The sequence below is a fragment of the Episyrphus balteatus genome, chromosome 3 (genome assembly GCF_945859705.1).
Source record: "Episyrphus balteatus chromosome 3, idEpiBalt1.1, whole genome shotgun sequence".
Lineage (NCBI taxonomy): Eukaryota > Metazoa > Arthropoda > Insecta > Diptera > Syrphidae > Episyrphus > Episyrphus balteatus.
In genome coordinates, this window is record NC_079136.1 from 108273785 (window position 1) to 108301409 (window position 27625).

The window sequence follows — 27625 nt, forward strand, 5'->3', positions numbered from 1 at the left end:
GGGTGGACCAAAAAAATTATATTTCATTATTTTGATTTGCTCTACCGAAAACTTGTTTTCTCGACACAAAATAATGCTACCCTAATTTTTTCAGAATTTTTCGATGATGTTTAGGGGTTGCGCGCACCCCTTTTATAAAAAAAATAAGCTCTTTTAGTTTTTAATTTTTTTAAAGCTTAAATAATTTTTTAATCGAAAAGCTGTTTGAGGGAAAAGTATTGAGTATCAATAGATCTACTTACATCAATTTTTCTTTTTTCAAAAAAAAATATTTTTGACTGATTCCCAGGCGTTAGAAGTCGAAATTACTGGTAAATGCTGGGAAAAAAGCCTAAAAACTATGTTTTACTGTTGTTTATAACGGTTAAAATTATTTTTATCGTATTCCTCATCAAATTTACTTTAAAAACCGTGCTTTTATATTGCTAAATTCTTCTTAGATTGATAAAAGAAAAATAATTTTTAAAAAAGATCGTACCAAAACAAGTGAAGGAAAAATGGGGGAGGGTACTATATCTTGCGCGACGAGATTTGATAACAGTATTTTGTAGAGGAGTTAAATACGATCCTTTTTCATTATGGGAGGGGTGGTCTATCTGGCTCCGTTTAGGCGGGAATGGCAATTTCCTAAAAAATGACTTAAAATGATAAAAAATATATTAAAATACAATGGCAACACTTACAGTTATGAATGATAGCTTTTTCAAAAGCTGGAACTGTACACTTTATTCTAATTTTGAAGTAAAGTTATTTCAATCAATTGTTTTTGAAATAATCGATTAAAAAGTAAAAAATTGGGAAAAAAAAGTTTAAAAAACACATTAAATACTGTTTTTTGTCAATTGTGGATTACAATACAAAAAATGGCTGATAAAATAAAGTGTCACAATTGATTCCTTATCAAATACTGAAGTCCATAAGTTTTAATACTTGCTAGTTTTTGATAAAGTTGAAAAATAAAAAAAACTTCTTTTTTATCAGACCTACTCGAGATCGTCCTTCTGGTTCCACGAAATTTTATTTTGATATAACTATCCATATTTTTTAATGATGTTGTTGTTGATGCAGCGCCTTATAATATTGAATATCGGATATGTTTTTTGATGGTGGCAAAAATATTAAAAACAGCCATAAAAATTATAATCTGATAAAAAGAATTTGTTTTATTTTTCAATTTTCTCAAAAACTAGAAAGCATTAAAACATATGGACTTCAGTATTTGATAAGGAATCAATTGTGACACTTTATTTTATCAGCCATTTTTTGTATTGTAATCCACAATTGACAAAAAACAGTATTTAATGTGTTTTTTAAACTTTTTTTTCCCAATTTTTTACTTTTTAATCGATTATTTCAAAAACAATTGATTGAAATAACTTTACTTCAAAATTAGAATAAAGTGTACAGTTCCAGCTTTTGAAAAAGCTATCATTCATAACTGTAAGTGTTGCCATTGTATTTTAATATATTTTTTATCATTTTAAGTCATTTTTTAGGAAATTGCCATTCCCGCCTAAACGGAGCCAGATAGACCACCCCTCCCATAATGAAAAAGGATCGTATTTAACTCCTCTACAAAATACTGTTATCAAATCTCGTCGCGCAAGATATAGTACCCTCCCCCATTTTTCCTTCACTTGTTTTGGTACGATCTTTTTTAAAAATTATTTTTCTTTTATCAATCTAAGAAGAATTTAGCAATATAAAAGCACGGTTTTTAAAGTAAATTTGATGAGGAATACGATAAAAATAATTTTAACCGTTATAAACAACAGTAAAACATAGTTTTTAGGCTTTTTTCCCAGCATTTACCAGTAATTTCGACTTCTAACGCCTGGGAATCAGTCAAAAATATTTTTTTTTGAAAAAAGAAAAATTGATGTAAGTAGATCTATTGATACTCAATACTTTTCCCTCAAACAGCTTTTCGATTAAAAAATTATTTAAGCTTTAAAAAAATTAAAAACTAAAAGAGCTTATTTTTTTTATAAAAGGGGTGCGCGCAACCCCTAAACATCATCGAAAAATTCTGAAAAAATTAGGGTAGCATTATTTTGTGTCGAGAAAACAAGTTTTCGGTAGAGCAAATCAAAATAATGAAAAAATGATTTTTTTGGTCCACTCTAATGTACATATGTATATTGAATTATTTTTTCTCAACACTCTTGACTATTAAAACATTTTTGTTTTAAAATTTTGACAATTAAACATGAAATATTAAATTTATTTTTTTTGTTCATTTTAAATTTTTTTTATTTTGCATAGATATAATAAATGCTTGTACTAAGCACTCCCAATCTTTGACCTTCCTTTGATATTCGTATCACCATTCTCTTTACTTATTTAGTTCTTTTTAATTTGTTTTTACCTTCAAAAAACACTAAAAAGTGCCGATACGATAATCATCCGCAAATGACTTCGTACTCGGTGAAAATGGACCCCAGGGCGTGCGGTATCTGGAGGGGAAAGAGGCGTGGGAATTAAAAAAAAAAAAAAGAAAGGGGCGGATAAATTATATTCAAATAGGATGAAGTGAAGGCGAGAAGGAAATGCCTATTGAGGGGAGTCCCAATGGTCATTATATAGGCTCCAGGCTGGAAGCGGGCAATGCTGCAAAACATCTGCAGCACAACGGACTGGTCATGGTTGGAATGGTAAGCAAAGTAAGGTAAGTGTTTTTTCTTTTGAAAGAATAAGCAGAAACACAATCACACTTTGCCGTCGATTTTGACAACTGCTAAAAGTTCAACCATACGAAATTGGTGTAACCTCACAATGACGCTTTTTCTACGTATACGCTTTTTGACAAACGTAAGGAAACGTAAGAAAGCGAGTAAAAGTTCAGCTAGGCTCAACTTTTGCTCGCTTTCTGACATTTATCAGACATAGTTACAGTCATCCACATACATAATTATTGGGCCAAATGTGAATACAAAAAAAAAAAATTAATTATTACAATACTAAGTGTGCTTTTTTGTTTCTATATATAAAAAACGACATCGAGATATTTTAAATCAAAACAATTTACGTATTAAAGATAACAATAATTTAATGATGTGGTAGATTGAGTTTAATTGCTAGTTCTCTTTAAAAAAGAATTTATTTTGATTGGTTTTGCTTTTATAACTTTTCCAACACATTATAATATCCATCTTCATTTTTCCTAATTTAAATCAAGATAAAGACTTGGCCCAATAATTTTGTGAGTGGCTGTGTTTTTTTTATTTGACAGCATATTTTATGTTTCAATCAGCTGTTCAAAGTCAAAGTGACAGAAGCGCGCTTTGAGGATTTCTCAACGTAACGCGACGACGCGTCTGGCAAAGCGTGATTGTGTTTCGGCTTTAAATGGTACGGTTTATGTTTTTTTGTTGTGGTTTTTTTTTTATCCGAGGATCCCCCCATAACCGGCGAGCTAAGCCGTGTGTCGCCAGCATGCCAGTCTTGAGTTTCGAATCTCCTATTTCTTTGTTTTCCCTATCTGCCATACACTCCTACCTAATGTAAAATTTTGTCTTAGTCGCACCGGCCATTCTACCTATCCTATACCCAGCTCACTTCCTATCCCTAATCCTTCAATCCTTTGAAACTTAATCCGCAACAAATGGAGAATAGGAAGCTGAACTCGCTGCCCTCAGAGATGAAAATTTTCGACTTCTGCAACAATGTGGACAGAATCAACAACAAAACGCAAGACCTCCACCACAAGCACAACCAACAATCAACCGTGTGGCAGTGAAACTTCCACCGTTTTGGGCTGAACGGCCTAACTTATGGTTTTCTGAAGCTAAGTCCCAATTCATTATCTCGGACATAACTAACGAAGATACTAAAAATCATTATGTTGTTCCGCAACATATTCGCGTGGTGAAATTCTCCACTCCAAGAAAACGGAGCCGAAGTCGTACCCGAGTCGCAGCAGCGAAAACCTACCACAAAAAGGAACAAAAAAGGAATGACGTTTCGCATTTGAAGCCATTTGCAACAAAAAAAGAACACGATTTATTTTTTTTACACTAAAAGTTTTTTGTTTTATTTTCACAATCATTAAATTATTTTCATCATTTTCTGTTGCTGTTGACACTGGCCAGCGCACACTAAGGCCTACTATATGGGAGAGATGCCCAAAAGTCAATTTCATAAATTATAACTTTTACGTTTGTTTTTTTTTTTATTTCATAAGTATATGTTGTTCCCTATCTATTTCTTAGCTTTATATTATAAACTGAGCATAACAGGTCGAAAAGTGAAGCATCAAAGTGCTGATGATGGCCGAATATCTTAAAATGAGGGTTACATATATATTGTATTAACAATCCTATTAATTTGATCCCTTGCTGCACAATTATTTTACATACTTTTACTTTTGCACCTCACTCCTTCAAAACTATAATTTGTATGAAAACTCAATGATAAAATAAAAGCAGGCTCTTTTAGTTTGTCATTAAAATTAAATATTCCATGGAAAATATAATAAGTTCGTTTTTTATTTTTTATCTTCATAGTATGTATAACATTTGTATGCAATTCAAAAAAATGCATAAATTTCCCATGTGGTGCAATGGTACCATTTCAAAAGTGTTCTTTCCGAATCGAACTTACTCGAACTGGAAAGGAAATGTTCATAGTGTTCGAGGGTGGTTTTTCTTGTAGCGTAAATAAAAAGAGAATCAGTTTGGTATTTTGTGAATTCACGCTCGTTGTTGTATTTTCATTCATAAAATCCTGGGCATTCCCAGTTAATTACTTTTTTATTTACTCAGTCATTGATAAACCTTTTTTAAAACCACAATTGTAAAATTAAAATAACCTGCTTTAATTGCAGTTGTACCGCAAACAACCAACCCTCAAAACCTAAATAAAAGTAAAATATGCAACAGGTACCTATAGGACGTAGAAATTAGAAGTGGTTGTTTTCATTGTTCAAACTGTTCATGATTTTTCGATCACTTCGATCACTTTCGATCATTTCGAGTAAAGCCTAGTGTTTATGAACAGTCGATCTGTTTACGAGTAATTTTGTCCGTGGGTATTGAGCATCGAGTAAACTCAAGAGTTCAAACAATTTGTATGGTTTTGTTTGTGAGTATTTTTGTTTATGAGTAAAATGATTTACGAGTATAGAGAGAAAACGATCGAGTACGAACGATCATTTTAAAAAATTGAAATTGTTCGAACAGGTTCGAACATACTCATTTGGATCTCTGGTATCTACCCTTCCAGATGGAATACAAAGTGGCCCAATATCTCAAAATAACTCTTATATTGAGTAGGATCAATGTGGGTAAATGTAAACAGGGGTAAATGAAAACATGGCTCATAACAAGCTTCAGTTAAATCCCTTTGATGCATACATAAGTACAAATCGCGGACGCATGTATGTTTTAACTTATACGTCAAGCTCATCGCTGTCAAGAGAGAATTCATTCGACGAGCGTATTTTTCGTGAAAGATAATTTTTTAAAGTGCCAAACAAGTCGTTAGTCTTTCATAAAAATTAACTATTTTTGCAGATTCAATTAAGTCACTATAATTTGCAAATACTTTTTTGTTTTTAATTTTGATGTAGATTCTATGTGAAACAAAGAAATTTTAAAATACAGGACATTTATGTCGATTTGCATGTGTTTACATTTACCCCAGAATATTTTTCATAATGGATAAATGTAAACAACGTATTTTGGGGGTAAATATAAACATATATTTTTGCTGAAATTATTGGTTTTAATAAAAAAAACGTATTTTTAGTGAATTACCATTGCCAAAGTGCCGCGGAGTCCAATTAAAGTAGCCAACAAGCCAAGTAGCCGATGTTGCAAAATCGGTCTTTGACGTAAAAAAAAAAAAATATGACGTTCAGAGCTGCTCACAATGCATTTTGGGTGCCTATATAAAGATTCAAAGGAAGAAAACAAAAACTTTTATTGGAATTTGAAAAAGTTTTTGTAAAGTACCTTCTTGAACGTTTTTCAAGTTTTTATCCATATGATAAAGAGGAATTTCTAAATTTTAAACCACCGTTTACATTTACCCCGAATTTGTAAAAAAACACAAACATGGTGGGGTATTTGTAAACATGCCATATTTGACAGTAATTTAAACAATTTGGGAAATATTTGTTTATATTTATAAAGAAGAATTGCCATCATTTCATATTTGCATTTGAAGATACCATTCAAGTTGTTCCATGAAAACATATAAAAATCTCAAGTCGAAAGAAAAAAAAGACATGAAATTGTTTACATTTACCCACATTGACCCTACTACCAATGATGTAAGTTTCATGCTTTTATCACAAAGTGGCTAAGCCGCCTCACTAAAACATAAATTGAAACTTCAATTTCATTTTCCTCAAAATTACCTTTTCTGACATAACACCTTTGTAACCAGCGCCAAAGAATTCTAACGTGTATTCCATGCTATACTCTCACAAGTCAAGTTGCCGAACTATATTCGAATAGAATTTTGGTGTTTAGAGTGTTCAATTTTATACACGAAAATGATTTAATCTGGCCTTTTTGATAAAAAGTTATAAAATTCCAAACTCAAAAACAGTATCTTTCCCATGTAAATCATATATGGGAAATAGAAATTTGCGATGCGGCAGAACCTACTTAAGGGCTGTAACTTTTACAGGATTTTTTTCACCATTTCCAATAACATTTTCGAAATAAGTGGGGAAAGATGCGAACAGTGAGAAAGTGCAAACAGTGAGACTATCCATTTTTCTCTTTTGTGAAAGCAGGCGTGATTTAATTTTGTTCTCTTTTCCCCTTCTGTGTGTTTTGATTTTGTTCCGATTGAATTTAGTTTGTCCATTTTTCTATACCAGAAAATATCACAAAAAAACAAAAGTATTTTTTGGAGTGTTATGAAAAGAGTGTATAACATAACAAAATCAGGTTAATGGACAGAACTTTTTTAACATATGAATTAAATTTATATGTTCTTTCATAAAAAAAATAACAAGAACTAAGAACTCCTTGTCCTTGTCGTTTTTTGCAATTTTATATTTTTCCAAGAAATGACAAAAAGCAAACAGTGAGACATAGAATTTAAAAAAATTTATGAATTGAAAATGATTTCAACATGATTTTGTGGTGTTTTTTCTTTTGTTTTTTTCCTGTTTTTTTTTTTAACTTTTTGAAGAAATTATTGAAAAAATTATTGAATTATACACTAGGAACTTAATTATTTCACGTTTTCGTTAATTTTTGTATGTCTTATACGTCCTTCTTACTGTCCGCACCTCAGCAAACAGTGAGACGTTTTGACTTTTTAGTTAAGTGCGATGCTCTGATTCATTCTTTAATTATACCTTTTTCTGCAACATTAAGATAAAATATGTCTTAAAATGACTTTGGTTAAGATAGCTTGGAAATATTCTAAAATATATGTATTTAAAAGAAACGTGTCACGCACCTTTCCCCTACATATGAACCAAAAAAAATTATTTTTTTTGAATCAGTCCAACGTATATTGTAAATTTGAAGCCAATGCAATTTTTGCAGGGAGCAAAATAATATTTAATAAAAAATTAATATATAAAAAAACATAATTTAAAAAAATACATAAAATCAGAAAAATAAAAAAAAATATAAAATCAGAAAAATTAAAAAAAAAAAACAAAAATTGGATCGTCGGCATCGTCTATTACTTCCTCAACGTGATCCTGGATTTTACAAAGAAAAGACAGTTTTTTTTAGAAAAAGTAAGTGAACACCTTAGTGAAAGCACCACGGCACTTGAACTGTCTGAATTATTTGCAACCAAAAGTCTAATTTGACTGGGCAGTAAGAAATGATAGACCTGTTTACTTTGACATGGTCTAAAACTGATTTCAAAAATTTCTGTTCTATCTTTATATATAAGGCTCATATCAGAGGCCGAAAGGCTCCTTAAAATAATTGTTTTGACGTAGATTTTAATTTAAGGATTTATACAGGGTGATTCAGGAGCAATGTTCCAACATATCAAACAGCGGCATTTGAAAAATAATCTAAGGTTATGGCACATTCGATGCTGAATCTCTTTGAACTAAAACCAAGCCAATGCGACTTCCCTGAAAATAGTTTTGCATAAAAAAAATCTTTTTTTTTTGATAGCAACTTTTGGGGATGGTTTTATGGGAAAAAATTTACTCCAAGTTTCTTAAATAAAATTGTAAAAATAAATTCAGTTCAAGTAAAGCTAAACTCAACACTCAGGGAAAAAAATAGTTATTTTTTAACTATTTGCATAGTCACTTTATAGAATTCAATGAAATCGAATTTTGAAATTCGATTAATTGAAACGTCTTTTTCAAGGCTTCAATTTTTGAATTTTGAAATATTGCAAAAATATAAGATATAAAAAAGAGATAACAGAAAATTAACCAAAACAAATTTTAAGAAACATCTTAAAATTTATAATTTTATAATATTAGTCCTGAAGAAGGGTGTAATCACGCCCGAAACGTCGACAAAATATTAAAATACGAAGACAGACTTACAGTCCACTTAGGATCATAATTTCTAACTATAAACATAGTAGTTAAAATTGACTATTTTAATAGTTACGTAATTACTACTACGGCATATTTTTAATTTTAACTATTTTAATAGTTATTCTTAACTATTTTCTTTTTGCATGTGACTATTTCATGTGCATGTGATTATTTGCATGTGATTATTTCAAAATTCGAATAATTGAAACGTCTTTTTCAAGGCTTCAATTTTTGAATTTTGAAATTATGCAAAAATATAAGAAATAAAAAAGAGATAACAGAAAATTAACCAAAACAAATTTTAAGAAATATCTTAAAATTTATAATTTTATAATATTAGTCCTGAAGAAGGGTGTAATCACGCCCGAAACGTCGACAAAATATTAAAATACGAAGACAGACCTACAGCCCACTTAGGATCATAATTTTGATTCAAAAAAGGTCACGAAAATAGGATAAATTATAGTTAGAAATAACATTCCAAAGCAAAATAGTTAAAAGTAACTATTTTGTATAGTTAAAGAAAACAAGATATCGAATTGTTACCTACAGATGACAAGATGTCGAAGCGTGTCAGTGCGATTACAAGTTGTGCGTTTAATTCTTTTTAAACAAAAATCTCTATTTTCAAGGAAAACCAGTGTCAAATCATTAATTTTTTTTTCATAGTGTTGATCCAAATAAAAGTAAGAAATTAAATAATTAAATATTTATTAACTGTTCAAATTTATTAACTTATATTTCAGTGAAACGAAAATTGTGGAACAGGGAGTGAATGCAAGCTGCCAATTTCCGTGAGCCCTTATGTTGGTCTATCACCATTACTTTTAGGACATAAAAAAAAAATATTTAATATCTATTTTTTCATTTAAAGCGTTTTTTTTATATTTGGAAAATACTTCGATTTACTATTAAAATAGTCACAAATAACTATTTTAAACTATTTAAAATGGTTATCCCGATTTTAACTATGAAAAAAATTAAAAAATAGTTAAAAATAATAACTGTGTGTATTAGGGTGGTCCTTATTTGTATGGGAGAAAAAAATTATTTTTTTTTACTGAGCACCCGATTGTTCCGTGTACAAAAAAATTTCAAGAACATCGGACAATATTAACACGTGTCGCTTTGAGTTTGAAGTTTTAAGAGTTCTCTTCTATTATAAGGCTTAGTAAATAATAATGCAAGCAATGTCTAATTTTTTATTCTTGAATTGATATTTTCGTAAATAGTGTTAGAAAAACAAATATTATTTAAAATAAATGAATTTTTGGATTATAATTTAATAAATAAATTACATTAAATTAGCCTTCGTAACGAGTTTCGAAACTTTCAAGACACATCCTGGGTCCGAAATGTCCGAAAATGTTGAATAAAAATAACACCGTGGAAGTTTTTTTCAAAAAATATTTAAGGCGTCTGCACCATTGACTGTTTCCCCTTATTTCAGACCTGAGAAATCGATAGGAATCATCAGTTTTTCGATTTATCGGAACGACTTCGAACTAATTTCATTTCCGAAGTTCTTTCATTAATTTTAAGCATAAAATAAAGCAAAAATAAAGCTTATATTGCTATTAATTCTGCTCAAACGTTATTTAGTACCAGAATAATGACAATATAAAAATTATTTGAAGAAAAAATTTATATGGGAGCAAAGCACAAGATTTTTGAAAAAAAAAAACAATAATAAAAAAAATTTAATTTGTCTTTTTTCAATTATTTGTGTAGTAAAATATAAATTTTAAGTAATTGTTGGCCACATTTATTGTAAGAAAATTGCCTCTTATCAATTATTTTCCGCTATGTTTTAAATCTTTTAAACAAAGCAATATAAGGTCAAATTTAGATGCGTTGAATACCACTTGAAGAACAATTTCGAAAACGTGATGTCTTAAAGCTAGGTAGAGTATGTCTCGGCCAAATTTTTTTTTCTAAAGAACACAAGCTCCGTCTAAACTCCAAGTGTTAGATGCAGTTGTGTCGAAAACAAAAGCTTTTACTTTGTCAATCAAAGACTAATCTTCCAATATATCGTACACTGCAGACAATACTTCAATCCCAGTTCCAGCTGAAAGTTCTGAAATTCCAAATAGCTTTTCAATCATTAGAGCAGTCGCTATAATTGGAAGTCTGTCTACTTTAGCTTAGCCAGTTGTATCGGGAAGAAGTTTCGAGTCCCAGTGTAGAAAGGCAAAACATAAATTTAATTCAAAAAATTTAGTTCTACTTACTAAAGCTGATTGCTCACGACTATATTGACGGTAGAATCTATAATCGTATAGAGAAGCGGTTAATTACTAATCTTGAAGGATCTAACGAAGTGGTTTCAATACAGGCTGTCAAGAGGTGAACGGCATCTCTGTCACTTACTTTACATTTATTACAGTTCATATAATTCATAGAAAATTTCATACTGTGAAAGTACTCTCGCAACAGTGGCGTAGATAGCTTTTTGCTAAGGGGGGGGATAGATCTAGTTCGCAAATTTTTTTTTAAGTATTAATAATGCTTCTTTGTATTGTTTTTATTCTCTTTAAATTGGAGAAAGTTCTTTCGGTAGTTGACGTAGAAACCAGCAGTGTAGCTAATATCTTTAATAAAATATAAATACCAGGACAACTTTTTTCGGCGCAGCTTTCGAGGGCTTTCAATGAGTTCATAGAGGAAGTATTTTTCCTTCTGATCAAATATCTTTTCTGAGTTTTTAATTCTTCACACAGAGAAAAATATGACCAGGACCACCTAAATACCAACAGATTTCCTTATTGAACTGTTTTATGAAGAAACCTTATTAATATCAACAATTAATAAGGTTTTTCCATAGAGATAAATTATTATTTTCATGTACAAAATCTTTCAAAATTTTTTGTAAAAATTTCATATTTTTTCCAACTTGGCACTAGAACAAAAATTGTGACCAATATTTCTATAGTAAGTTGGAATAGGTGATCCCGTACATGATGGTATTTTTTTATTAAAAAAACAAAACCGACTTCCATGGATCTAAACTGGGTTTTATGGTTTTTCTAATAGTACTGAACAGGCACCAGCTTTTCAATACCTACAAAAAGAATTATCAAAATTGGTTCACTCGGTCCAAAGTTATGAGGTGACAAACACAACAAAAAAAGTACAGACGAATTGAATAACTCCTCCATTTTGGAAGTCGGTAAAACAATTAGGAAATCCCGATTGTTTAAATAATATTTCCTTCTTGGATGAAAACTATAAGGAAGTCTTATTGTTTTTGTTCTATTTTATGTGGTCTAGTTTTTGGTAAAACTCAACAGTTTCATTAAATTTTTTAGCTGCTTTGTCTATTTCAGACGAAGAATCCTTAGAAAGAACCGGAAACCCTTCTAGTGTGTTTTCATGGTTTGTACATTTTTCTCCAAGGCCCATTACATAGAAATCGAGAAAAAGATTGAAAACAGTAACACGAAAATATTCTTTACTGTTCTTTGAACCGAAGGGTTCGAACGATTCTTTTGTCGCTTCACTATTCTCTTATGTTTAACGCCTATGTCAAGGATTTCAGTTAATTTTTCCCATATACAAAAATCTTTCGAAAATGAGTCGTCTTCTGCCCGTTTAATTTTTAGTTGATCCCTTAAATCTTTAGCGAGCTCCATTGCTTGAACCAAGTCTAAATTCACTCTTTGAAACACCGACCTAATGGCAACGAAAGTTGGTAAACCATATTAATAACCTTTAAGCTAATCAAGAACTCGAAATCCATAGCGTTTTTTTTTCAAAGTGCACTTCTTCAACTTATTTATTCATGACTGTTTATACTGCACAATTATCGATCCCAATGGGGGGGGATTTATCCCCCTGATCCCCCCCCTATCTACGCCACTGTCTCGCAAGAGCGTTAACTTTAAGGTCAGAACGACACGTGTTAACACGGACGTAAAAAAAAAAGGATAATGTTTTAAGATGTAAAGGAACAAAATAATAGGGTGCTCAAAAAAATTGCTCAACTTTTAAAAATAACGACCACCCTATTGTGTATGGTCTGCCAAACGATACTGGTTTTCCTGATTTGCTTATTTCAATCTAATTTTTTCTCTCCTAAAAGTTAAGCTCCAGCTGACATTTCTCAAAGAATAAACATCATGTGTAAGATAAGCTCAAGGTCATGATTTGTTCTAGTTTTGTGATGTGCACACACAGAGAAAAAAATAGTCATTTTAACTATTTTTTTAATCGGGATAACTATTTTAAATATGTAGTTAAAAATAGTTATTTGGAGGGATGAGATATGGGGCTATATACAATGCATTTTTTTTTTACAGGGGGAGGAGGGGGGGGGGGGGTGATATACATCCCTCCGCTTCGCTTACGGGAGGGGAAATTAATGCCAAATTTTTTTTTTCGAAAAGTTTTGATGCATAAACTTGAAAATGTGCTCTTTGAATTACACTGGTCAACAAGGTTTTTGCCACAAAAACCAAAATATACTTTTCTAGTAGTTTTTATCGTGCTGAATCCGAATCTGAAGTCAGAAAAATTTAATTGGCCTTCGTTTTTGAAATATTACCGTTAGAAAATGTCAAAAAACGTAATTTTGGCTGTTTTCGAGGTTATGTTTTTATGTGGAGTAATTCATTATGAATAAATTTGTAACGGTGCCTATAAGAGCTAATTTTATTCTTTCAAAAAATGTTTAAATCTTTCCGATATCTCTTTTATTGCCCGAGATATTTAAAATTTAAGTGGCGGTCTTTGAATCAGAAACAACACTGGCCAACCAAATTAAACTTTTTTTGCCACAAGAATCAAAATATACTTTTCTGGGTTGCTGAACTCGAATCCACAGTCAGAAAAATTTTATTAGCCTTCGTTCTTGAAATATTACCGTTATAAAATGCAAAAACAGTTTTTTTTTTATAACGGTTATATTTCAAGAACGGAGGCTAATAGAATTTTTCCAACAGGGGATTTGAGTTCAGCAACTCGAAAACCTTCAGAAAAGTATATATTGGTTCTTGTGGCAAAAATTCTGTGACCAGTGACTTAAACTTTACATTAAGTTTAGTTTCTCTTTGGCTTATTAAATGAAACTTAAGATATCTCGAGCAATAAAAGAGATATCGGGAAAATTTAAACAGTTTTTGAAAGAAGAATATCTGTTCTTATAATAACCGCTACAAATTTGTTTATAATGAACTACCCCACATAAAAACAGAATCTCGAAAACAGCCAAAATGACGTTTTTTTAGCATTTCATAACGGTAATATTTCAAAAACAGAGGCCATTAAAGTTTTTTGACTTCAGATTCGGATTCAGAAAAGTATTTTTTGGTGTTTGTGGCAAAAAAAAAGTTAATTTTGTTGACCAGTGTTATCAAACATTAAAATGTGTGCGTTTTGCATTTCGAATTGAAAAGTTTCGAATATAGTTCTAAAAATAACCAAACAAAAACGGTATGAGATTCGTTTAAGTTTAGCGTTAAGCCTTAAAGCCTAGAACGCTGCTGATGTCAAACGAAATTTTTCGTCGGTCTCCACGAGGACAACGAAATGCTTGCGAAATCTGGACGGAAAAATACTCAAAAATTGCAAAACATAAATAAAAATAAGCAAACACGCATCGCAAAAAGACATGCAATAACAAAATGACAAATGTTTGTGTGGAAGTGGAGACTTTTCAATTTTGTTGTGCCGAACAGCGTACTGCAGAACGAAAAGTTGAACGAAATTTTTGGTTTACCATTTCGTTGTTTCATTTTTGTATGGGATTTTTCGTTTCGCATCAGCATCGTACTAGGCTTTAGTTTTGACCAATTAAGGCTATCCTCTCCTAAAAATAAATTTTACTGTACGAGTACTTCGTTTGAATAATTTGCCTTAAAACAACTGTTCATTGTTTACCGCTAGCCCAGAAAGTTAAAATAAAAATCTTTTTTACTTAAAACCAGTGGTAATTTTTAAATTAAAAGTCTTCCTAACCTCAGGCAAACGAATCGCAAAGTTTTGTAAAAAAATTGCATTTGAAAATATAATTTTTTTAAATCTTGTTTTAAAATTGTATGGGAATTTTAAATACCTTTATCAAAATAGTAAGGACAAAAAAATATGTTTGGCGATATTTTGGAATTCGTCAGTTTTCAGGTATTTATCAGCGGTTTACAATATATGCATTCAGTATTATTTATTAGATTAAGCCCCGCTTTTTCAATCGTCAGTTAGACTATCAGAAGAATAAATGCCAATATAAATAAAATGCACGACTGGGTCGCACGAACTTGCTCTTAGAGTTAAAGTTGCTTAAATTTTTAAGACTTTTTATATAGAAATTTGGAAAAAAAATAAAATTCGTTAAAAAAAAAATAAAATAAAATCTGAAATTGAATTGCCTGCCAAAACAAGTATGCAGTTTTGATTGATATATTAACATGCATTTTTAGAAAAAAAATTTTCAAAATCGTTAGAGCCGTTTTTTAAAAAAACTAATTTTTTATAAATATTTTTTTGGAAAAAAAGTTTTAAAATAAAATTGGTATGCCATTTTGTAGAAATCACTAATCAACATCTAAAAACAAAATTTCAAAAAAATTCAATGTCCCGTTTTCGAAAATTTGATTTTTCAAAAAAAAATTTTCAAAATTTTTTTAAAAATCCAAAAATTATTTTTTTGAAAATTTTATTTTTGGTTTATATTTAAATTGTATAAATGCTTCTTCACAAAAAGTTTCGTTGAAATCGAATATGCAGTTTCGGAGATAATCGGATTTGAGACAAACGGTTCTATGGCAGGTACCGTTAATAATGATTTTCAAAAAAAAATTTTTAAATAAAACGATAGACCTTAGCTTAAAACTAACATTTGAATTTTTTAAACAAAATCGTTGGAGCCGTTGTCAAGATATTTCAATTCTACTAAAATCGGTATATGACAAGTACCGTTATTTTTGGTCCAAAAAAATTAATTCCAAAAACCCCTCTGGAGAGTCGCCAAATAACGCTACATACCAAGTTTTACATCAATCGGCCCATCCGTTTAGGCTGTAGCTTCGTTTACAGACAGACAGACTGACAGACTGACAGACAGACAGACGGACTTCCGGGACCCACTTTTTTGGCATTGTCTACCATCGTAATGTCATGGAAAAATGTTATCACAACTTTTTGAAGTTATACTTCTTATGGGAGGGTGGGTATGAAAATTTACTTTTTGACAAGAATGTCAAAGGGATTATGACGCGATCACCCTGGGTAGCAGGGCTGTCGTTTCACCTTTAGAGTACGCAGTACTTTAGTATTTAAAAATGCAGTACGCCACAGTACGGCAAACATAAAACACACAACACGTAGCAAGTTACATGTTTCATGTGGCAAGTTGCATGTGGCAAGTTGCATGTGGCAAGTTGCATGTGGCAAGTTGCATGTGGCAAGTTGTATGTGGCAAGTTGCATGTGGCAAGTTGCATGTGGCAAGTTGTATGTGGCAAGTTGCGTGTGGCAAGTTGCATGTGGCAAATTGCGTGTGGCAAGTTGCATGTGGCAAGTTACATGTGGCAAGTTGCCAGGGTTGCAAAAAGCTAACATTTCAGCTCAGCTCACAGCTCAGCTCAAATTTGAGCTAGGTACCATAGCTTAGCTCATTTCAGCTGAGCTGAAAGTGAGCGCCCCAACTTCCAACGCCTATATCTCGGAATTTTGAAAAAAATGAAAAAAATTTTTTTGATGCCAAAAGGTAGCGGGGACTCTAACCTACATTTGGGTACAACTTCCATCCCTGTAGGTACACGCGTTCTCAAACCAGGAGAACTTAAAGGTAAAAAAAAAGTTAAGCCCGATTCTGAAAAAAAGGCATGATGTGGCGGTTTAACATGGAAGGCGATTTTTTAAAAATCTGATAATGTGCAAAGCGTAGGCCCATGACACAAGCTATCATTTGGCACCACTCCCAAAAATTGCTCTCAAGCGGCTTAGCTTCCAGGAGCGTTCAAAGATTCGGGGATTTTTCGAAAAAAAAAATTTACCCCAACTTTCAAACACGATTTTCTCGGAATTTTGAAAAAAATCGAAAAACCGGATTATACCACTTTCGGGTAGCTGAGAATATAAGCTTTCATATGGCACCACTCCCCGTCTCTAGATCAAAGCCTTGCAACGCCTATATCTCGGAATTTTGAAAAAAATGAAAAAAAATTTTTTGATGCCAAAAGGTAGCGGGGAATCTAACCTACATTTGGGTACAACTTCCATCCCTGTAGGTACACGCGTTCTCAAACCAGGAGAACTTAAAGGTAAAAAAAAAGTTAAGCCCGATTCTGAAAAAAAAAAGGCATGATGTGGCGGTTTAACATGGAAGGCGATTTTTTAAAAATCTGATAATGTGCAAAGCGTAGGCCCATGACACAAGCTATCATTTGGCACCACTCCCAAAAATTGCTCTCAAGCGGCTTAGCTTCCAGGAGCGTTCAAAGATTCGGGGATTTTTCGAAAAAAAAAATTTACCCCAACTTTCAAACACGATTTTCTCGGAATTTTGAAAAAAATCGAAAAACCGGATTATACCACTTTCGGGTAGCTGAGAATATAAGCTTTCATATGGCACCACTCCCCGTCTCTAGATCAAAGCCTTGCAACGCCTATATCTCGGAATTTTGAAAAAAATGAAAAAAAATTTTTTGATGCCAAAAGGTAGCGGGGAATCTAACCTACATTTGGGTACAACTTCCATCCCTGTAGGTACACGCGTTCTCAAACCAGGAGAACTTAAAGGTAAAAAAAAAGTTAAGCCCGATTCTGAAAAAAAAAGGCATGATGTGGCGGTTTAACATGGAAGGCGATTTTTTAAAAATCTGATAATGTGCAAAGCGTAGGCCCATGACACAAGCTATCATTTGGCACCACTCCCAAAAATTGCTCTCAAGCGGCTTAGCTTCCAGGAGCGTTCAAAGATTCGGGGATTTTTCGAAAAAAAAAATTTACCCCAACTTTCAAACACGATTTTCTCGGAATTTTGAAAAAAATCGAAAAACCGGATTATACCACTTTCGGGTAGCTGAGAATATAGCTTTCATATGGCACCACTCCCCGTCTCTAGATCAAAGCCTTGCAACGCCTATATCTCGGAATTTTGAAAAAAATGAAAAAAAATTTTTTGATGCCAAAAGGTAGCGGGGAATCTAACCTACATTTGGGTACAACTTCCATCCCTGTAGGTACACGCGTTCTCAAACCAGGAGAACTTAAAGGTAAAAAAAAAAGTTAAGCCCGATTCTGAAAAAAAAGGCATGATGTGGCGGTTTAACATGGAAGGCGATTTTTTAAAAATCTGATAATGTGCAAAGCGTAGGCCCATGACACAAGCTATCATTTGGCACCACTCCCAAAAATTGCTCTCAAGCGGCTTAGCTTCCAGGAGCGTTCAAAGATTCGGGGATTTTTCGAAAAAAAAAATTTACCCCAACTTTCAAACACGATTTTCTCGGAATTTTGAAAAAAATCGAAAAACCGGATTATACCACTTTCGGGTAGCTGAGAATATAAGCTTTCATATGGCACCACTCCCCGTCTCTAGATCAAAGCCTTGCAACGCCTATATCTCGGAATTTTGAAAAAAATGAAAAAAAATTTTTTGATGCCAAAAGGTAGCGGGGAATCTAACCTACATTTGGGTACAACTTCCATCCCTGTAGGTACACGCGTTCTCAAACCAGGAGAACTTAAAGGTAAAAAAAAAGTTAAGCCCGATTCTGAAAAAAAAAGGCATGATGTGGCGGTTTAACATGGAAGGCGATTTTTTAAAAATCTGATAATGTGCAAAGCGTAGGCCCATGACACAAGCTATCATTTGGCACCACTCCCAAAAATTGCTCTCAAGCGGCTTAGCTTCCAGGAGCGTTCAAAGATTCGGGGATTTTTCGAAAAAAAAAATTTACCCCAACTTTCAAACACGATTTTCTCGGAATTTTGAAAAAAATCGAAAAACCGGATTATACCACTTTCGGGTAGCTGAGAATATAGCTTTCATATGGCACCACTCCCCGTCTCTAGATCAAAGCCTTGCAACGCCTATATCTCGGAATTTTGAAAAAAATGAAAAAAAATTTTTTGATGCCAAAAGGTAGCGGGGAATCTAACCTACATTTGGGTACAACTTCCATCCCTGTAGGTACACGCGTTCTCAAACCAGGAGAACTTAAAGGTAAAAAAAAAAGTTAAGCCCGATTCTGAAAAAAAAGGCATGATGTGGCGGTTTAACATGGAAGGCGATTTTTTAAAAATCTGATAATGTGCAAAGCGTAGGCCCATGACACAAGCTATCATTTGGCACCACTCCCAAAAATTGCTCTCAAGCGGTTTAGCTTCCAGGAGCGTTCAAAGATTCGAGGATTTTTCGAAAAAAAAATTTACCCCAACTTTCAAACGCGATTTTCTCGGAATTTTGAAAAAAGTCGTAAAACCGGATTGTACCTGATTTTTTTATGATTAAAAAAGAAATATTTTACTAAAAAAAATAAAAATATATTTACTATTAACCCTAGAAAGATAATCTACGTCTGTAAGACGTATGGCGTGTAAAGAACTGTTTTATCTAATTCAATTCAAATTTCTGGGTTTTTGTTAAATTGATTTGATTTATTATATCACCTCTTTAAAATAATCTAAGTAATGAGTTAAATAAATATGACAAAAAGTGTTAACATAAGACCAAAAATCTTTTTTAGAATCATACGTCTCTGAGACGTATATTATGATTATCTTTCTAGGGTTAAAAAAACCAAGAGAAAGATCACGAAAAATTATCTGTTTTATTTATAAAAATATCCATGTGTTAAAATAATTCCATTAATAACTAGAACCAAACATCTTGAGCTATGGTGTTTTATAAAAGTTTAAAATATCTTCATATTTCATTATACTTTCCAAATAAAAATCAATGTATCCTCTCACCCATCACAGCTCAGCTCAGCTCACTTTACTTTAGCTCACCCAACAGCTCAGCTCAACCATCAGCTCAGCTGACTTTCAGCTCAGCTCAAATGAGCTGAGCTATGGTACATAGCTCAAAAGTCAGCTAGCTCAAAATTTGAGCTGAGCTGTGAGCTGACCTCAGCTCACTTTTGAGCTTTGTAGCAACTCTGCAAGTTCCATATTGCTACTACTAGTGCTGAAGCACACACAATTCTCATAAAATAACCATATCGCACATTTTATGCTCAATTCATTTAGTTTCGTTAATCGTATACCGTACGTTCTGAACCGCACAACATGTGTAAATTTCACAGAATAAATTGAAAACTACATGGACGCAAGGAGGATGAAAGAATTAATTTATTGTTCACTTGATAAAAATGTAAAAAAACGATGTGTGGATCAATTAATTTAATAATAGAAATTAAAAATATCAAATGAAATTCATTTACATATACTGAATGAGAAGTATAACTTCAGTCGCGTGTACATGTGTACACACACTCTTTTTTTTTTTTGTACGAATGCATAACTTGATATATAGTACCTATATAGCAAGTAAAAAAACTTTTATTCCTAGGAATAAGCTCTAACTGAGGTTCATCTGACTATTGAATGTATTGAACTGGAACATTGCAAAAAACTAAACAGATTTGAGAAATGATATCCTTCTTTATCCTTTTCATGACCCCGTGACCCCCCCCCCTTTGTATACGCCGTTGTATTGTTTTCTGTAACTTTACAAAATAGTTACTTTTACCTAACTATTTGGCTTTGGCATATTTATGACATATTATAATATAATTCTAACTATAAACATAATAGTGACCCGATATCTGTCACGATTTACAAAATGTCCCGGTTTTGTCCGGACATTCTGTTTCTTAATCAGTGGTCGGTATAAAAATTTGTTTTTTGACAAGAATTTCAAAGGGATTATGACGCGATCGCTATCTCCAAGACGATTGGGCAGCAGGGCTGTCGTTTCACCTTTAGAGTTGATAGTACTTTAGTATTTAAAAATGCAGTACGCCCCAAAAAAAAGACACAACACGTGGCAAGTTTCATGTCGCAAGTTGCATGTGGCATGTGGCAAGTACCATGTGGCATGAATCATGGCGCAAGTGCATGTGGCAAGTAGAACGAGGCATGTGGCATTCAGTATGCAAATGTGGTTGTATGTGGCAAGTTGCGTGTGGAAAGTAGCATGTATCAAGTTGCATGTGGCAAGTTGGAAAAGACTAAAACTAAACTTGTATTGATATAAAGGCCATCAATCGTAGATAAAATTTAATTTTTTTTTCTCAAAAATTTAGCCTCGGAAATTGGTATGAAGATTCTTAATTTCCAATTATAAAGATTTTTTATTGCATAACTATATTCAGGGAAGTCAGATAGTCTTGGGTTAAGGTACGGAGATAGCATTAAAAAAAATTTCCTAAGATCAACATAATAATATAATGAGTGAGAAGTATAACTTCAGTCGCGTGTACATGTGTACACTCACTTTTTTTTGTCTGTTTATACTCACATAAGAGAATTCTTACTTTTTTTTATTTTTTTTTTTAGGAATTTTAGTCCTGGCATTTATTACGTAAAGTGTTTTCAATGCATTTTATTATGTGTTGAAATAATTAAGCACCATAAGAGTTCAGAAAATTGAAATCTGTAAATGCCAGAAGCTTAGGTTTTCTAAAATTTCTCCATTTCAGATCAACAAAAAACTTTTAAGAAAAAATATTTTTAATGCAGGCTTAAAGTAAAAAATAAAATAAAACACAATAAAATAAAATAAAATAAAATAAAATGAAATGAAATGAAATGAAATGAAATGAAATGAAATGAAATGAAATGAAATGAAATGAAATGAAATGAAATGAAATGAAATGAAATGAAATGAAATGAAATGAAATGAAATGAAATGAAATGAAATGAAATGAAATGAAATGAAATGAAATGAAATGAAATGAAATGAAATGAAATGAAATGAAATGAAATGAAATGAAATGAAATGAAATGAAATGAAATGAAATGAAATGAAATGAAATGAAATGAAATGAAATGAAATGAAATGAAATGAAATGAAATGAAATGAAATGAAATGAAATGAAATGAAATGAAATGAAATGAAATGAAATGAAATGAAATGAAATGAAATGAAATGAAATGAAATGAAATGAAATGAAATGAAATGAAATGAAATGAAATGAAATGAAATGAAATGAAATGAAATGAAATGAAATGAAATGAAATGAAATGAAATGAAATGAAATGAAATGAAATGAAATGAAATGAAATGAAATGAAATGAAATGAAATGAAATGAAATGAAATGAAATGAAATGAAATGAAATGAAATGAAATGAAATGAAATGAAATGAAATGAAATGAAATGAAATGAAATGAAATGAAATGAAATGAAATGAAATGAAATGAAATGAAATGAAATGAAATGAAATGAAATGAAATGAAATGAAATGAAATGAAATGAAATGAAATGAAATGAAATGAAATGAAATGAAATGAAATGAAATGAAATGAAATGAAATGAAATGAAATGAAATGAAATGAAATGAAATGAAATGAAATGAAATGAAATGAAATGAAATGAAATGAAATGAAATGAAATGAAATGAAATGAAATGAAATGAAATGAAATGAAATGAAATGAAATGAAATGAAATGAAATGAAATGAAATGAAATGAAATGAAATGAAATGAAATGAAATGAAATGAAATGAAATGAAATGAAATGAAATGAAATGAAATGAAATGAAATGAAATGAAATGAAATGAAATGAGATGAAATGAGATGAAATGAAATTAATTGAATCGAATTGAAATAAAATAAAATAAAATAAAATAAAATAAAATAAAATAAAATAAAATAAAATAAAATAAAATAAAATAAAATAAAATAAAATAAAATAAAATAAAATAAAATAAAATAAAATAAAATAAAATAAAATAATAAAAATAAAATAAAATAAAATAAAATAAAATAAAATAAAATAAAATAAAATAAAATAAAATAAAATAAAATAAAATAAAATAAAATAAAATAAAATAAAATAAAATAAAATAAAATAAAATAAAATAAAATAAAATAAAATAAAATAAAATAAAATAAAATAAAATAAAATAAAATAAAATAAAATAAAATAAAATAAAATAAAATAAAATAAAATAAAATAAAATAAAATAAAATAAAATAAAATAAAATAAAATAAAATAAAATAAAATAAAATAAAATAAAATAAAATAAAATAAAATAAAATAAAATAAAATAAAATAAAATAAAATAAAATAAAATAAAATAAAATAAAATAAAATAAAATAAAATAAAATTTAGTTGGATTTAAGTAGTGAATATTATGGATTTGGATTTATTTTGACATTTGACATTTCTTTACATCCAGATGTATTTTTAAACTAGTGAATAATATGGCCGTAAAAGATCTGTCAATAAACAGTTTTAAAGGGAGTACAAATCTACGATAAATGTTATTTTATTTTATAGATGAAGACTTTATTATTTTTTTCAAACGAAGATTTTCAAAAAATGAAATTTTAACCAACTCATATTTACTTTTGCGAGAAGTCCACATTTAAAAGTTTTTATTTTTTAAAATTTTTAATTTCATGTATTTTTTTATTGTCCCGATTTGTCCCGACTTTTGAGACTTGTTGTCCCGACATTAATACAATTTTATCTGGCAGCCCTAATGGGCCGTTGAGTCAAAAATTAAAGTGACTAAATCTTTTTGGAAGTTTTATAACGTTTAAAGGAAGTCAGTTGGAATGCCCTCTAATCTATGAATTATAATGGAATAGTAAGCAGTGACATTCCTAAGATTTGCAACATGTTTGCAACTTTTTTCCAATCAAATTTTTGTGTTGATACGTTAAAAATTTAGAAGTGGTACAAACTGCAGAGTCAAATTATAAATGCACTGGACTACTAGCATCTACATATAATATCGTCGGCACAAAGCCAAAACCGCGAATCTGCATTTTTTGACATTTTCACTTTAATTCGTCATTTAACTTGGTTATTGGTCCCTCTATTCATTGCGCCGACCCCAATTCTCAATCTATTGCCCAACAGTCTAAACTATGAATGTCCGTTGCATGAGGAATTTGCATGAGTTTCCAAAAATTTGAAGCCGTTTTTCTCATAACCACAATTTTGCAGATTCGTGGTATTGGCTTTGTGCCCAAGATACATATATGCTACTGCCGTGTTGCTTTACATATAAATAACACTTATGTATTTCTAATTCTAACTTACCTACCTTGCAATAAGTGATAACGAAACTGGAAACACCTTCATTTTCCTCCCGCCAACCAGATAATCCAAAGCCTCCGACCCTCTTCGCTGTTCTTTACATTTTCCCTTGCTCTTTTTTTCGATAAAACCAAAATAAAAGCCAATAGCCGCACAAACTACCAACATCATTACAAAAACAGAATAATCCATCCAACCGAAATGTTGCAAAGATGAGCTCAAATCACCCACATTTAAAACTTTCTCACTTGTAACTGTTGAAGTGAAGGTGGGTTCTAATATATCCATGTTTTTTGTAGCCTCCAATTGACTTGAACTGAACACAATATTTGATTTTGTTGTAGGAGTATCCGAATTCCATGATAAAGGTGCCTTTGTTATGGAAGGATTATTATACTTATATATTGTTGATGATTTTGTTGTAGAATACAATGAAGTCGACGAAATGGACTGCACAGTTGCAACAAGTGAAATCATCGCAGTCGTTCTATCTACGTGAGATGCTGGCGACATAGGGGAGTCAGTTATTTAGCACTTAATTGACGAGTTAAAAAAATATATTTATGTTCATTGGATTTGCTTCACCAAGAAAGGGCTTGAAGTACCTACCAGGTTTTTGTTTTTTTTTTTTAAGTTTTACAGCTGATAAATAAAATAATACAGTTGAAAATCGTAAATAAATTTTAACCGAACTGTTCAATTTAAAGTTAAACTTTTTTCAAACGATCTTTAATCAATGTCTTTGAAAAAAATGAAGGGAAATCAAGCTTTTTTTTTAAATCAGTCAATTTCGATGTAAAGGAGTTGTTGTTACTTTTTCAAAAAAAAATTTAATTTATACATTTTGTACAAAATGTTTAAATATTCAGTTTATCAAAAACTAATTTTGTTTAAATATGATCGCAAACTTGGTTGGGCTTTTTTTGTTTATCACTAAAATTTCTACTTGTGTAATAAAGTAGCTATCACCAACTACAATACCAAACTAAGTTAGAATTTAAACATTATGATATGACTATGCATCAGATTGCACAGAATAAACTAAGTGCCACAAATAATTCAATAAACTGCCAACGCCTCGCTTCATTCCATTTACCGCCGTAGTTGGACATGTGTTTGAATTTAATCTTGTTTGCTTGGCAGGGCCGTAGCCCTGTAGGGGTGGGGAGAGGTGGGGCGGGGTAGGCTTGGTTCAAAATCTGAAATGTGGTGAACAATTCTGTTAAAAGAAAAAGACTGCCTGAAAACCACATGCTTAATGTAATAACCGTAGATAACCAACATGAATTTTTTTCTCATAAAACCATCCTCGGAAAAAGCTATGACGATTCTTAATTTCAAATTATGTATGGTGGTTTTAGTTTCATGAGATTCAGCATCGAAATTATAGCTAGCCTAAGATAATGTGCCATAACCTAAGAATATTTTTTTAAATGCTGCTGTTTGCTTGCTTTTATGCAAAATGAACATGATGGACTTAGGATCAGAGTTGCCACAGGGATGCAATAGTATCCCGGGGGATTCTTTTTTTCTAATGGGATTTGGGGATACATATTTTTTAATAGGGACACATTATTTCTACTCAAAGAATAAATAATAATAAAATCAAGACAATCTAACTTCATGCAAATAGTTTTGCAACTTCATGAGATGCATAGGGAAATAATTATTTATATTGATTATAATCAGCCCTATCGAGGTATCCATTCGGAGTTGTCATGGCTAAGTTTATACAGGTATTTAAATCACTTTATTTACTACAAAGAATATCCAACTCTTTATTTTCACCTTGTACTGTAATCTGTCACTTTCAAAATTAAACTGTGTCCGGTCCGTATTTGCGCCATCTATTTGAATCAATTTCAAGTTCTAGAATAACTGGGGAATTTCTGGTCTTCAGCTTCTAGAAATCTCCAGTGGGATATTTTGGGATATTCAACATTCAAGGAAAATTTCAACGGACGTGTTCAGAAGGTAGGTAGTTTCATATTTACTAAAGGTACGATCACAGTAGTAGGTATTGTATGTTCAGATGTTTATCTAAAAAGATGTTAATTAAAAGTAGTGTTTTTACACTTAATTCAAATGCTAAAATGTCTCACTTAAAAAATCTATATTATGTTCAATTTAAATTTTCAGTACTGACCTTCAAAAAGAGCTGAGGTAAAAGAGCTGTTACAATGAAATATGAAACTTTCTATGTTAAAGATTGATGCACTGATCTCTATAATACACTGGATAGTGTATTCATTTTTGAGGCAAATTGAAAGAAGTGTTATATACCTATATGTACCCGCCAACTTTATAAAATTATAACAACTAACATTAACAACTTGTCATTTCATTTGACATAGGTAACCAACTTCACATTATTATTTAAGTATTAGAACCACCTTTATTTTCTCAATAGTAACTCGATAAAACTATGTAAAATTCTATATTTAAAGGCACCAGTGAAGGACATCATCTTTTCTAAAAAATTGCATTTGAAAATGCAAGCCAGCGAGTTAAGGCCCAACTATAATAGGCATATGCGCGCAGGTAACATACCCAGCAACGCTAACTTCCTATATGTGAACATAGAGGAAGGAATACCTAGAGAGCCGACTCGTACCCCCCTTACCTAAAACACCCGCAAATTTAATTTCAGATAATCTCTCTTATTTTTCTCTTGTTTTCCTATCTGTGAATACGTGTGAAAAGTACAATTCGTTTAATACCTTCCTTTCACCAGTAGATGTCCTCACAAATTTTGAATTTAAACATGATTTTGGTTTGTACATGAACTTGAATAGCTCAAATAGCTCACTCCAGACACCCACCTTTCAATAAATTTGTACAGAAATAAAAAAAAAAGGTTCGTGTTTTGAATTTATTATATTATTTTTTTTATGAATTTATTTCCTACTGAGCACTTAAATTGTTTTTAATTGTTTTGAGCTCAACTCCACAGTTGAATGTGTTGGTGCCATTTAAAATGCACGGGAAAACTACCACATATAAGCACTGTGGAGTTTTTCCTCTCATTGCAGCTTGTAGGGTGGAAGAGAAAAACCAACCGAAGTCGCGTCTCTAGGTATTCCTTCCTCTATGTATGTGAAGTTCACGTTCTCGTTCCCTTTTACTTTGTTTTGTTTATTCTTTTTTGACCTGGTTTGATTAAATGCAATCCAGTGTTCCAATAACTTAGCCAGAGGCGGCGGAAGGGGTGTGAGGAGCGTGCCCCGCACACGGCCCCGCGCTTAGAGGGGCCGTGAGAAAATGTCTCAGAAATAATAAAATCCGAAAAACCATGTCTCTTCTCTTTATTCAAAACAATCAAATAATTGAAATTGGCTTGTTTCCACTCGATTTCCATAATTGCATTGAGATGAGTCGAAGCATACATTGGCCACTTTTTGCAAAAGTAGGAAAGAAAAAATAAATTAAACAATTTAAGATTATTGTTTGTTTTTTTTTTTTCTCAAGTGAAGCAGATAATTAGTTTGCCAAGCAACTTGGATTATCTAAAATTTTGCTTTTAAAATTCCAAATTAAATTTAAAACTCAATGAAATGAATCCTTTTTTTGTTACAAAATCTCAGTGATAAAAACAGTTTTTTTTTTCTTTTTTCTATTTTTCAATTTTGTATAGGTATTTAAAATTTTATGAAATAATTTTTTGTAAAGGTTAAGAATGGGTAAACTTTATTTCCCTTAAAAAAAATTCTTTGCTCGCTTACGCTCGCAATTTATATAAACTGATTTTGCACACTTTCTACCAATTTAAACACTTTGTTACTTAGGACTTAAGTACATTTCTGTTTTCCGCCGTCAATTTAATGATTAAAAAGAACTATTTTATTCAGTGGAATTTTCGAAATTCCGTATTCGAACACATTTTGCGGATTCATTGATGTTTCAAAATACGGACGGA

General features: G+C 31.2%; 1 protein-coding gene across 3 annotated transcripts in view; it reads right to left on the bottom strand.

Annotated features, from left to right (window-relative positions):
- Window positions 1-24702, bottom strand: part of LOC129914494 (sodium-coupled monocarboxylate transporter 1) — an 80803-nt gene extending 56101 nt beyond the window's left edge. Inside the window, exons 1-2 of one of the 3 annotated variants that reach the window (XM_055993786.1) lie at window positions 24319-24702; window positions 23717-24243 (exon numbers count right to left, since the gene is read on the bottom strand). In XM_055993786.1, the coding sequence (XP_055849761.1) occupies window positions 23717-24222 (506 nt within the window). In that variant the 5' untranslated portion in view covers window positions 24223-24243; window positions 24319-24702. The remainder of the gene's footprint in view (window positions 1-23716; window positions 24244-24318) is intronic. The other 2 variants (XM_055993784.1, XM_055993783.1) reach the window with 2 other exon arrangements.
- Window positions 24703-27625: the final 2923 nt, after the last annotated feature.